The sequence below is a fragment of the Anopheles merus genome, chromosome 3L (genome assembly GCF_017562075.2).
Source record: "Anopheles merus strain MAF chromosome 3L, AmerM5.1, whole genome shotgun sequence".
Lineage (NCBI taxonomy): Eukaryota > Metazoa > Arthropoda > Insecta > Diptera > Culicidae > Anopheles > Anopheles merus.
Genome location: NC_054085.1, coordinates 24612176 through 24626352, shown reverse-complemented (window position 1 = coordinate 24626352; position 14177 = coordinate 24612176). Strand labels below are relative to the sequence as shown.

Genomic DNA, 14177 nt, shown 5'->3' with positions numbered 1-14177 from the left:
CATGCTTTATTTGCACATTGTCTCGACGAAGATGTGTTGTCACACAGCGAACAGCAGTTCGTGAATGGCTTAGCATTTGGCGCGTCCCATATCGGATCCCGAAGGGAAGTTTCGATTGTTTAACGCGTGCATAACATGTATGCATTCCCTTTTTTTTTTTGCACTGACGCTGCTTTTGGAAAGCAATTTGTGCAAGCTGGACTGGTGTGACATTTTGTGCGTAGCAGAGAATAAACAATGCAATGCAAGGTAGTAATTAATGCGTGCTGCTTGAACCATTGAACAACTATGTGTGCGTTTAAATGGCGATGCAAATCATGAAATAATAAAGCGCCGAGGATGGTTCAAGAGTGTGCTTTGTTATTGCGTTTTCCGAAATTATTACATTTTTTCCATGTCAATAATAAGCATTTTTCTTTCCTCTGCAAGCGTGCGTTCGATCATGTTTGCTTTCTACGCCAAACCAAAACACACCAAACAAACGCCACTAGTCAGTCGTGCGTGACATGTTTGCGGTGCGGACCATTTAAATAAAGTAGCCTAACCCGTCTAGCGATCGAACGTTTCGCAAACGCCATTTCATTGTGGATTGTTTCTGTGCAGAAGGTGCAAGGGCAGCATGAAATCGTTAGCAAAGCTGCGAAAGAAGCGAACTTTGCAATGAAGCATACATTAAACGGCTCGTTAAGTGTCGGAATTGGCTTGCAGGTTTGCAATTGAGAGGCTCTCAAAGTTAGTTAGTAAATTAGAACACAGAGAGAGTGAGAGAATGAAGAACGAAGCAGGGATTTGACGAAAGAAGAGAGGAAAAATCCCAGATAATACCAAATTATATTGTTAAATTATGATGTTTACGTAAGAGTTGCTGGAATGAAGCTTTGAATGCAAATTTTCAAGAAGTACATTGCGTTATAAAGCTCATAATGTTGAGGTATTATTACAAACATCAGAGGAAGAACCCCAATAGTCTCCGATGAAGCATTCGATTTTACTCAGTTTCTTCTCAATAAAAACTATCATTGTTCTATTAAAAAGCAACAGTGTGTTATAGTTGTACTCGTACAAACAATGATAAGTTGTTTTTACTATTCGTTTCAGTTTTCCAACAGTAATCTTACAGTCGTTGCCGCTAAATTTTGGCTTTAAGGCAGCAATTTCTTACTATGGGCATCGATTTTAAACTCTTGTAGGAATAGGAACAGGAACAATAGGAACAATAGTTTTATCAAAACAGATTTATGATAATTGTAATTTATACTTACAATTTACAATTACGTTATTAAAAACTACAAAAAAACCATGGAATTTGATTGATTTTTGGGAAAAAAAACTAATGGAGTGTAATAAATTGTCAAGGCACTGTTTTTACAAGAAAATGCCTTTTTTCACTCTATTAAAATTTCCAGAATTGGCACAAACATGATTATATTTTAAATTCTATCAATTGCATGTTTACTGCATTTAACTTCAATTCAATGATTTTAGAACGTACATTTTCAGAAATTACGTTAAATTTTATAAATAAAGTGATAGACTTACAGTCCAAAATTGATCCCTTGGACAAAAAAAATGATTCGCACTGCTTTAAAGGCAGAAATAGTTGGGTTAGAGTCAACATGTATTAACAACAACTGTATATTCCTACATAAACAATAAAGGTTTTATATATGTAAATTTAACCTGGAGTTCGTCCACAAACGATTAGTCCGTCAAACCATATTACGATAATCAAAGCCGTAAATGACCCGCGGACCGCTCTTTATCGACCGATGCTCTGATGTACTCTTCACTTCAGACTCAACTCACCGAAAAAAATAATTTGTCTCAGCTCTAACGTCAGTGTAGTAATTATTGCAAACATGGTGTCCATCTATAAGTATCCAGTAGAATATATTCTGAAGATAAAGAGAAAAGTCTATTTAAATAATAATCGTTTTCCAACAGATATTTGACTACCAGTGTTAGATTAACTAAACAACCCTGTTAGTACGTCCTACTCGAGTACACTTATCGTAAGAATGACACCAAAAACAATCAAAAACACACTGTTAAGCCAGGCTAGGAATTGAAAACGACTGAACTGATCACCAAGAAAAGCATTCAAAACCACTGCACTAAGTAAACACCGTGCGCAAGATTTATGGCAGCTTAGGCTTACTTCGCCAGCACTTGGGCTTACCATTTAACCACACAAAATCGAGCACTGCAAATCGAGGCAATTTCACGTCACGGCTCATCGCGGTTTGGGACGCTTTGGTTCGGCAGCAAGCTACCGAGCGACCGTTCGTGGGCCTATTAAACGCGTGTTGATTTACGGTTGCAGCTGTTGGAATGAAAGAAAAACATAAAAAAAACCTCCCGAAGCGTCCCGCGGGTCGATGGCTGTAAAGCGATAACTTGCGTCTCAACAGCCGCAGACGCACGCTGCTATTGCAACATCGTTGCAAGCGGTTTTGCGATTATTTAATGTGCTTCTATGCGGTGTACAATATAAATCGATGATCGATATAGACACTTTTCTCGCGGGGGGTGTGCGTGTGTTTTCGATTGGCTGTTAGATCGGGTTTGCAATGGCCCGGCTCCCCCCTCCGCCGATGGCCTTATACGATAGGAACCGTCTGGAACCGGGCGATCGGACGTGTGCAATGACAGTTTTCTGCTGCTGCTGTTCGGTCCGTGTGTTTATTTCTTCCACGAAAGGGTACGTGTTATGTGTGGAGATTGGGTTGAAATTGTAGCACAAGCGTTGGTCATTGAAATTGATGTAACTGACTGTAGCAAAACCAAATCAAACCTTAAAAGTGTTAGAATTAATATTAGCTGTCTGCAATCATTCGCACTCATAAAGACTCCACCAATCAGCGTTGATTAACTGCAAACAAACAGTCCATTTTCATCACCATCCTGTCATTTTGCTTTCCATTTGTGTGGTCGATCTATGCCTCGCTCTTCCTTCTTTTATAGCTCTTTCTTCCCCCAGCAAGCCGTTTTAATTCGATAACATAAGCCTTGATTACCCTAAAACGGTCGATCGTTATGAGAGTGCGAATGGTGGTTTGCCAAAAAAAAAAAAAAAACCAAGCACGCAAAAGAAACCCCAAAAATCCGTGACTCACGTGTTCGCGGCTCGTTCTTCGCGTGGCCACCGAAGAAATGAAACGAAACGCAACACGGATGAAACAAAAAAGCAACGTGTGTGTGTGTGTCTTGTGTCGACATAATCATCAAGCTTCGGGCTGGTTGGCTTTTTAGCGGTACATCGGAATCCAAATACGACGCCGCGAGACGGACGAGACGGGTGATAAAAAGTAAACATTGCCAGCGGGCATCGGTCGCTCTCCTGCGCCGCGGACAGTGGCGGTGTGATGATTGGAAGCACTTGCAGGCCTGTGGGCAGGAAAATAAGACGTTTCGGGGCAGTTGTACACTTACTTGGGCAGGGTGTGTGTTTAGTGACGCACCAGTATCCATTGGGCGGGTTTTATGAATGAAGTCCTACAGGCTACAGGGCTGAGCAGTGTGTGATTATCTCATCGCAAACTGGACTAGCTTACCCATTTTTGGGTAGGGAAGAGAACCAGCAGCGATAGGACGGCTTTCACCACTGGGGGAGGGAGCTGAGTAGTGTCTTCACCATTAACAGAAGCAGCAGGCCCTGTTGTCCATAGATGGAAAACGAACCAGGCCTACACCCTCGTTCGTAGTGGCGGGATCCGGGGAAGAGTGTTCATTCACAAAACTCATACGCGCGTGAGTTCCGTTCGGTTGACGCACGGGAATGTTCACCGATCAAGCCGAAAGGGCACGTAACGATTGGCAGTTATTACGGACGCTTCGTTCCTCGCTTGTCAGTTGAAGACGGTTTGACCTCGTTCCGTGTCACTGGGCAGCAGTGGGGAAGGAAAAAGGGAAACAAAAACACAACCAACGATCGATCGTATATTTTCGGAACCGGACTTTTATTTAACCTAAAACAACCCTTGCTGTGCTTTCCCCGTTTCGTATGTGTGTGTGTGTGTTCCCCTAATGTATGTGTGTGTATGTGGTAGTATGGCTACGCCTGCGCTAGCGCCTAGCTGTTGTCGTAGGTGTAGATGTAGGGGGACTCCTTCGAAGGGCAGCGAAAGCCGTCGATGCCCGGCTTCCAGCCCGTACTCTTCTTGCCCGGCGGTTCCAGCAGATTGTTCCAGTAGGCAACGGCCGCTTGTCTGTTTTTTTTTTTTTTTGGAGCAGAAGTAGGAGGATACAATTTTATTGAGCTCCAAAATCATTCCGAAAACGCCGCTCACGACGGGGGGATTTGGGGATACTTACGCATGGCCTTTCTGACTCATATGGAAGCAGTCGTACGAGAGTAGTGTGTAGTCGACCTCATTTCCTTTCATGAGCTGTTGTTAGACCGGGGGCGAGAGGGGAGGAGTGAAATAGTGAGCATTCAAGAAATGTCATCGGAGCTGAGTGCGCGATAAAGTAAAGGCTATTCGAAACGGGCAACATACCGAAAGGTTTCTCGTCCACGGTTGATGTACGACGGCGAACTCATCGAGCCCCCGGAACTCGTCCAGCATGGCGACTTCCTCCTCTACCTTCCGGTACTGCGTTTGTATTCGAGCCCATCTGTGATTATTTATCGAAAAGTGGTACCGGTCAGCCCAAGTGATCTTTAGTGCGCACTAGTGATGGGTAAAGTTGGCAAAAATCCGGGGTCGATTCCGATTCGACTCCGATAAATTCGGAATCGACTCCGGAAGGTAGGTCCGCGCAGCAATGTCTGGAGTCGTTCGGAGTCGTCCGGAGTCGCCCGGAGTCGCCCGGAGTCGGAGTCGTCCGGAGTCGCCCGGAGTCGGAGTCGTCCGGAGTCGTCCGGAGTCGTTCGGAGTCGTTCGGAGTCGTCGGAGTCGCCCGGAGTCGAAGTCTTCCGGAGTCGTTCGGAGTCGTTCGGAGTCGTCCGGAGTCGTCCGGAATCGTTCGGAGTCGCAGTCGTCCGGAGTCGTTCGGAATCGCTCGGAGTCGGATTCGTTCGGAGTCATTCGGAGACATTCGACTCCAGACGACTCCGGACGACTCCGACTCCGGGCGACTCCGGGCGACTCCGAACGACTCCGACAACTCCGAACGACTCCAAACGACTCCGAACGACTCCGGACGACTCCGGACGACTCCGGACGACTCCGAACGACTCCGACTCCGGGCAGATCTAGTGGTTCCATTTTGCTGGAGTCGGAATCGAACTAACAATAGTCGGAGTCGGATCGGAGTCGTGGGTGCGCTCCATACAGCACATCACTAGTGCACACCTTTAACCCATTTAGAACCGTCCCGCGTCATCAGAACCTTACCTTGCTCTCGATTCTTTGGTAGAGTTGTGCAGCGGACCAACCCAACACGGACACTCGGCATGGTGCAGGATCCAGCACATCATCGGCTTCTTCTTGATCGACACCACCGTCGACACGTCCGGCACGGACACGATGTTGACGAGCGTGCGGGGCAAATGGTCGCGCAGATAGCGCAGCATCTTTAGCAGCGACCGGCGGTGCTGCAGCGGGAGCGACTCCGGATCCTGCAGGGTGCACACGTACGCGCAGATATCGTTGCCACCGATCGTGATCGTCAGCAGCTTCCAGTCCTTCTGGAAGTTGACGCGCCTGTCCGTGCGGATGCGCGTCACCATCTGGGCGGCCATGTGCGGCAGCTCCTTGGAGACGGCCCCGATCTCCGCGTTGTTAAACTGCGAGTCCCAGTGGAAGCTGTACGAGTCGCGGTACGAATATCCAACGAGCTACGAGCCGGGAAGCGGGTTGTGGTGGAACATTATTGATCTACTCTTCTGGTTGCTTTCTGCGTCGCTAAACTTACCTTCGGATTGAACATCTTTAGTATGTTCGGCAGGGTGGTTGCGTTGCGCCAACCCCACTGGCCACCGATGCACCAGGACAGGCCCCGGTTTTCGGTGTACAGCTGCAGGAAGCTGGTGGCCGATGCACCGCTGGCCGTGATGACGGAATCGCCGATCGCGGCCACCACGTTTATGTCACCTGCCGGATGGAGAGAGTGGAAAGTGGAGTGAGCGTTTGGAAGAACCGAGATTGGGATTAATTTGATGAGCTCTAAGAAGAGAGGCGAGATGCGCCCCGGTTAAGGAAGCTGAAGAAACTATAAAAATTAAGCAAATTAAGTGTCTTTTGAGGTTGGAATGGCGGGGAAAACATAGCTGAAGAAAAGGTGATTTCTTCCAATGATTCTAGTTGTTCCTCACCATATGTTAAATGAGTGGAGCCTTATCTAAGCATAATCCAAACCATAACTTCCAATCAGTTAATCAGTTTTTTTAGGAATTCAATCCAATCATCTTGGGATGAACCGGTACATGATAAAATGCTTGGAAGTATTTAAAACATTGAATGAGTGAAATTCTGAATTCTTATTGAATCACTGAAATTAACGTGGTTTTAAACCATTCACTTCAAATATAAACAAATTTATTAATTATTGTTTAAGATATTTTTCAAAAGACTTTGAGCAATACTCAATTATTTTTTTGTGTAATTTGATGGTCAAAATCATGAACTTGGTAATTTTCCGTCTTGTGTTCTTAAAATGTATGGGAACGCTGTTAATTGCTATGTCTATATTTGAAATTCAAGTCTCCTTCGGAACAGTTCCGGAAACTCTATGCATTTCATTTCATAGGATACTGCTTGATATGCCCTTTATTATTATTGTTGGGTTTAAAATTTCAACACATTTGCATAAATGAGACACCAACAAACTAATCCTTCAATCCCATTAAAATTGGTTTCAACTTTTCCCCGGGGGTTCGTCGCTTAATGCATCGCAAGTCTTTCGATCGGCCTACACCCTTTCTTCGATCGCTTTCATCGATGCTGTTTTTTTGACGTATGCCATGCAAACCAAACTAGCGCCAATGTAGTCGCTCGGTGGGTACATTCCAATCGCCATCGGGAGCCGGATGACGCCCTCAATATGGGGAACCCTTTCAACTACGGTCGACTGTCATAATATGTTCAGCTAATTTATGCACCCGTTGCGAGTGGCACGCACCGGCCTCAAAAAATCCCTTTGCATCCCGATTGTAGCCGTGGCTCCATTGCGTAAAGTGTCACATTAGGAGAAATTTAAACACACACACGCATGCAGCGACTGAAGCTCAATACTGCGTGACTGATTGTTTGCGCACGTGCCTGCTTTTCAGCCTTGAAGACGCGGCGTGCGCGCGCTGGGGCTGGAATGCAAATTTCGTTTTCGCAAAAGTGCCGGGCATTATTCAACCCCATCCCATCCCCAGCCATCCTTGCCCGCTGCGGCGTACGCAGCAAATGCATTTATAATGACTTACCGGGGCGCAGCTTGTGCACGCTGGTCGGTGGTTCCGGGCTGCGGCCGGCCGCCACATCGCACGGGAACGCCACACTTTCCGGGATTTTCTTCTGCAGAAACTTGCCGCTCGTCTTGTAGCCGGTCCGGCCGGCCATCATCATCGTGACGTTCCGGTAGAGGTGAAAGATGACGCGCCACTGCGCATTGTCGAAGATGGTCGGCTGGAAGGCGCTGATCGCCCCGTTCACCTTCCACCGGTGGAATTTGTTTTCGTGGCACAGCAGCAGCAGCAGCACGAGCAGCACGCTTAGCGATGACGAGAGCTGCATTGTGTGGCGGGGCGGTTCGTTTGGCTGTGCGTTTAATGCGTGCACGGACGTAGGCGACGAACCTAAGCTCTTTTTTTCGTTACAGCAGGAAGAGATATCGGATGGAAGCGACGAACCTTTCTCGATTGAGGGTTTTTTTTTCTTCTCTTAACTGCACTGGTTCATCACAATTAGATTTCGGAAGCTTGTTTTTTGTTTGTTATACCAATCTGCCGGACTTGGCTATTTAAGTTCGATTTAAACACTCACTGAACGGCTAAATTGCAACACAATACAACACTGTGATTAGCGAGGTGCTCCTCATTTGCTGATGACGGCAGCTGCAACCCGTCGGCCCACGAAATCGTTTTTGTTTCTCCACGAATTGGACAAAGTCACTAGCTTGCGATCACTGCCTGCTGTCGCTCATTTGGGCGTTTTCATTTTTTGGTAGCCCTGCTGGTTTGCAACTGTGTGTTACAAATGCGTTCGCCTGCAACAGTAACTATCAATTAAAAGACTCGATCGTGAGCATCTCGAACAGTCAACCATAAGCGGGTTGGTTGGTAAACAGGGTGCTTCCGTAAAGGGGGTGTGCGTTTTATCTCTTCACCACGCAGAAGGAGAAAATAAATAAATAAAAATATCTAAAACCAACGTACCGCGTGCACGGTAGACGCTTGATGAGATATTAATATGGATGAGGCGCTTACATCGCATATCCATCACCTTAATGGGTTTGGGGTGAAGTATGTGATGTTTGTGTTTTTAGTTTTTCTTGCATTGGTACGGGCTACAGGTATTTTGATGTGAAACATTAGAAAGTGTCAAAACTATCGTCAAAATGATGGCAAATATGATGAGTTTCTTTTCCGTGGAAAAAAGGCAAGATCAGCCGAGCATTAACTATCTCAGCTCGTTATCGTTTACGGGTGTATGAAGACGAGTGCAGCACAATGCGTTGTGTATGGTATCTGCTGATAGTTGTTACCGGAAATGAAATAAGAACGAAATGAGCAAAATATTCTGATTGGAAATGTTTCCGAATTTTTCTTGTTACATTTTGTTTTCTTATGGCAAAGAATGTTTCAAAAGCTTATCCAATTTTACAAAAATATCTTCTTTTCCGGTCAAGAAAGGATAAACTCAGATATGTGATTAAACATATTTTAAATTTTCCCTTTTTTAGCTCGGAAAATATAAAATATCTATTGAACGCAATTCAACTATCCTGCTTATAGAATAAAGGAAGGCGAATCGCTCCTGAAGCTTATGCAGTAAACATTTTTTAATACATTTTTAAAGAAAATAAATTTAAAATAAAGGCAGCATGAAGGTTTACATTAAAGAAACAATATATCTTGTAGAGATGTCTAAGTAGAGAGATTTCATTAAATTAATTTAAACTGTTTAGCGAGAATATGAGATTTTTAAACCCTGAGTGACCCTTTTATCAAAACAATTTAAGGCAAATGATGATTTGCTTTCGTTCACATTAAGTTTCATTTTAGAAATTGAGCATGAAACGATTAACCCCTTTAGTGGACTAATCATATTTTCACGCATTGTAATGTGAAACAAATTGCAAAAAAACATGATTGTTTACAAAGTGATCAATTAATGATTTTTCTAACGCCCATCTCGATCACCAATAGATCGCTTAATAAAAGTAAACGTTTTGTGATTCGTTAAAGAACTGTTTTTTTTCCCTTAGGAACATCAAATAACAGGGCACTTTTTAAAGCACCCAGCAGACTCCATAGTTCAGCAACATAATTAATCTTCAAAGTCCGATTGGGACCGCCCTGGACGACTTAGTCCGTACCGCACGTACCCGGTTGCGTTTGCGTAATCTAATCAGTACCCGGGTGCGATTCCATCTGCCCCGAACGCTCACCTTTGCACCGCACAAAACAAGCGAAAACATCGCCGAAAGAAACAAAAACCTCCGCAACCTTCTTAGCGGTGCGCTCTCACACATAATGGTGCGTTTCTATGCTTTTATGCTGGCACGGGGCCGTGCCGTGTGGCGGGTTCTTTCAGCAGCACCGAAGATGAGTGATCGATAATGATTGACCGATCTGAACGAAATCGAATGGGATCGCGTTGCGCGTTTTTTTCTTATTGCTTCGCTACCAACACTCGACCCGAAGCGAAGAGAAGAGAGGCTTTTTTGTGTTTTGCTCTGCCCGCTGTGTGTTGTACCGCCACTACTGCCACCATTCAATTCAGCTTGCAATCGAATTCGCGGCGGCACTTTTCCACCCGGATTGATTGGATTAAGTGGGCATGAAGCGCACACCGGGCACGTACGCTGACATTGTTTTCGTTCTGCATAATTTGCAGCCAGCGTTCGGGGTTTCGGTACGATGTTTCTTAGGTTTTTGGCGTGGCTGTGGTGATGGTGCTGCTGCTGTGTACTGGTTGGTGAGTGTCGGTACGGTTGCATAATGTGGCTGCGGTTTGCTCTGCGACCGGTTTGCACCGTCGACGAGAATGGTTTGGCGAGGACGGGGGAGCCTCGGGAAAGTGAATCTAAGATCTAGAACATACTGAAGCAATTACTTGTGGTGTCGGTTACAGGTTTTTGCGTTCAAGCTGACGGTACCAATCCTAGGCCAATCATTTTAACGCTTACTTAAAGAGACATTATTAATAATTTAAGCTAAGAATACTTTTTTTACTGAAATTAAAATGATCATCTGGTTAAGTTAGTTCCATGATTTAAGACATGAACTACAAATGAGTGTCATAAATCTAATTGATCATGTCCTGATGATGATGATGATCATTTTTTAGTACTTGTAGTAAACTGAATCATCAACTGAAAATTCGAAGGTAATTAATAAGACATTTACTAAAACTTGCATGCATTTTTTTCTTATTTGAACAAATATTGAATATATTTTATGTAAATATTACGTTTGGATATCATTACGTGAAGTAATTCACACAAAAACTACTCCTTATTGCAGTGCGTTATTAAGCTTAGTGCATTATTGACAAGCGGTTGATGAGATAAATCTTCTCGAGATGGGTTTTCATTGATGTGTTTAATGCAATTACCAATGAATATCGAACTCGTCCCATCGAGCAATGTAGAAGCAGTCAAATTCACATTCAGAAAATATAAAGTTCTTCAAAGCAATAATTTAACAATAAACTTCATAAGTTATTCATTCTTCTTGAAATTTCTCGATATTAACATACAGAGTTTTGAGCTGATTCTTGCTGCTTTATTGTAAGAATCAGTATCAATATATTTGTGAATGATAAAGCGATAAACTGCGCTAGAAAAGAGACAAAATTAGCAAATTGTTGATACATCTTGTTCTTTTAGAAACCTGCAGTTTTGATAAAGATCCTTTGCAAGGGAATATCCCTAACAAACATACATGTTAAAACGATTAATTTTATTTTACAAACTTTGAATTGCTACTACAGACAAATTTGTAAATTCGTATTAAGGTACAACAACGAGAAAATTGAAGATTGTACCAGGTTTAGTCAAATAGGAATGCAAATTGTCTTATGACATTTTGTTTGGCGTCGAAACGCATTGCCTTCCAACTATAATCTAATCGAAATGTCTTCAAAATTCCAAAAAACATCAGCAAGTCGTGTAATCTGTATGTTAACCGCAATCATCTGTTAGTCAGCTCATTTGACTTACAAAATATAATTGTGCGACCAACATTTTAATCATTAAACAACTTCAATATTGACTTAAAAGAGAATTAATTTGAGGAAATAATGTTCACATTTCACTTTAAAAAAAACAAGTGACTAATAATTATGAGCTTCTTCAAGCGGTTGCTCCAGTGAAACGGGGAGAAAACTCCCCCCCAAAACAATGATGAATGAGCGTTTCCTGTTCGTCCAGTCATTTTTTTCTTTTGTAATTAACTTTATCACTTTATTGGCACTGCTTTCCCACCCGGGTGGCAGAGAGGGCAGAGTGCCAGCAAGAAGCACTCACCACTAATTTCCGTACATCCCCGAAACCCCCAAAACTGCCCATTCTTCATTGAACCTTACATCATCGGGTAGCTGCAGCGGATAACTCCACGGAGCATTTAAAGCTCCAAACGCTGGGGAGGGTTTTTTCCTACCACCCAAAACCCGGTTTAAGCATGGGAAATCGACACGCTGCATGCCAGCGAGAGGAATAGACATTTTCCTTTCGAAAGCCTATTTTATGTAAAAAAGAGAGAGAGCAAAAAAAAAAAACAACAAATCGCCAGCAAAACCATCCACTCCGGCCGGTCGTGACCGTTCTTTAAGGTGGCCCCCGTAACTAATAAGCCAATAAATTGTAGCCGGATTCCCTCGGCGGAGGAGGGTGGCAGGGGATGGGGAGAAAGATTCCAGACTGCATGATAGCCAGACGAAACTGCTCTGGCCCTATCTACCACTCTCTCTTTCGCTTGCTTGGCAGGCCTGTTTTTTCGGTATGTAATTCAAATGAAAATGAAACGACATGTGCAAAAAGAATTCCAATCCCCGCGAACTGCATGCTCCCGGGAGGCGGAAACCCCCTAATTGCAAACAGTTTGAAACAGGTTGATTACACTCGATGAAAAGCGAACAGACGGCATTGCCGACACTTTGGAGGGCCGTCTCAGTGGGGCACCACGAACACGGAACAAACTATGCACCACAAAAAATCTCTATCTCTATCTCCTTCTTGCACACACACACACACACATACAACTCGATCGTAATATTAAGTAAACTGGGTAATGGGTCTATGCACGATCGCCCTCTGCTGGCTAATGGTTCATTTGGATAAAGCGCATACGATTGCAATCTGGTGCAATGCACCGGGAATGCATCGTACTTGGAATCTGGAGTTGGTAGCTGCAGTTGCAATGAATTCACACACTGACACACACACAAACACACGAACGAACGGTGAACCAGAAATAATCTGTTACATTGCTCGGCGATCCAGAAGCAAAAGACTTCAATGCAAGCGATAGAAACGAAACCTCAAACAACACTTCACTCGCGACATACACACATCGACTGTTTCGCTCGTAATCGATAAAAACACACACACACACGCTATCCACCACGCACCCAGAAGCTGCCGAAAATGGACAAGAACTATCGCGAACCGGTCCCGCGGGCGGGCGAGAAGGTAACCAGCGGGTAAGCCGCAACCACCACGTTTTCCCGGTCTTTACATCACACATACACACACACAGCACTGGGTTCGGGAACCCGATTCGAACAACTTACACAATCTCAAATCGCACCGTCCTAGCAATCAAAGCGAACTGCTACGGACTGCTCGGGAGAAAAACTAAACCCGTACGGTATATGACTTGGACTTTTCGGACAAACCCGTTCGTGGTAGTGGGCAATGTGCGCCAGCGAGCGGGTGCGAGCGCGCGCGCGCGTGCGCCAGCCGCAAACGTTTCGAGCGTGGAGAGTGGCGCACAAACGCGTCCGCCTGCTATCAGGTCCGGGGCGCAACTAATGCCCCAGCCAGTGCGAACGGTGCGGTTTCGCGTCTCGCGGATCGCTGCTGCGTGCGTGTGTTGGGGGCATCGGTGGGTTTCAGGGGAGGGCCCTGGGCCTGGGACTGCACTATCGGAAAAATCGCAGAAGAAGGGGTACCGCCTCCCGTTCACTCCCCTTTCCACTCGCAGTTTTTTTATGTTGTTGCTGCTTTTTGGAACACTCACGGTTCACGTTTGCATGAAGATGATTCTGCAGCGTTGGATTTTGGTTGTTTTGGCAAATGGGCGGTGTGTGGGGGCTTTTGTATGATTCCTTTCTCTTTGGCGCTGTTTGTTGCTGTTGTTGTTGTGGGTAGTGTTCGCGCGGAGAGGAGCGTTTATTTGGGATTGGTGCCGAAGATGATGCATTGCGCGCTGAAGAGATTACCCTTTAAACAGGTAGTTTTGCTGTAAGTCGTGAAGTCTTCTGAGCAGTTTGGCAGATGCGGCGAGAAGTGGTTCTTGCATCACATCACCGAAGGACAATTCAATAAGCGTGCTGCGAAGGAAAACTTCTGTTGAAATCGTGCAGTTCTCAAACGTGGTTCGAGGGCTTTCTTATGATGGCGACGCTTATGATTTTACTTGCAAGAGAGTGGCATGCATGTTGATTTGGCGTTGGAAGCGATTTGTGAGGAAAGAGTCGATTGATTTCTTTCGTGCAATGTTAAATGTGTTGGGAAGTGTTCTAAACGATAATCTTTGGGTATGATATTATTGCAGGGGTAGTTTTTCAAGATACTGAGTCCTTTTTAAAATCTTTGATTATTTTAAAACATTTTTAACGCCTTGTTGAAGGACAACAGACATGTTTGACGTGTAATATTTATTAGTTGAATTTATGTTTCAAAGGGGAAGGAACGTTTCCTTCCTAGTTTGCGCTTTGCGTTCGTCCTGCAGGGTTTTGATGTATAGCATGTGGAATTTTATTATATTTTTTTTCCTGATTGAGGATTGCCCATTAAAATCTGTTTAAACAATCAATTCAATTCAAGAATAAAAAATAAACAATTGAAATCAA

At 44.4% G+C, this 14177-nt stretch overlaps 1 protein-coding gene across 5 annotated transcripts; it reads right to left on the bottom strand.

The window, feature by feature from the left end:
• Positions 1 to 3950: 3950 nt before the first annotated feature.
• Positions 3951 to 13118, bottom strand: LOC121600468 (phospholipase B1, membrane-associated-like). 5 transcript variants are annotated; one of them, XM_041929087.1, is made up of 7 exons: positions 12894 to 13118; positions 7361 to 8154; positions 5860 to 6038; positions 5340 to 5782; positions 4500 to 4617; positions 4315 to 4388; positions 3951 to 4208 (listed from the first exon to the last, which is right to left on the bottom strand). In XM_041929087.1, the coding sequence occupies exons 2-7, from the start codon at positions 7668 to 7670 to the stop codon at positions 4073 to 4075; spliced, it is 1260 nt and encodes a 419-aa protein (XP_041785021.1). In that variant the 5' UTR covers positions 7671 to 8154; positions 12894 to 13118; the 3' UTR covers positions 3951 to 4072. The 5 variants fall into 5 exon arrangements, with proteins under 5 accessions (XP_041785021.1, XP_041785022.1, XP_041785025.1 ...); XM_041929088.1 differs by having other exon boundaries at positions 7361 to 8142; XM_041929091.1 differs by having other exon boundaries at positions 7361 to 7926.
• Between the last annotated feature and the right edge of the window lie 1059 nt (positions 13119 to 14177).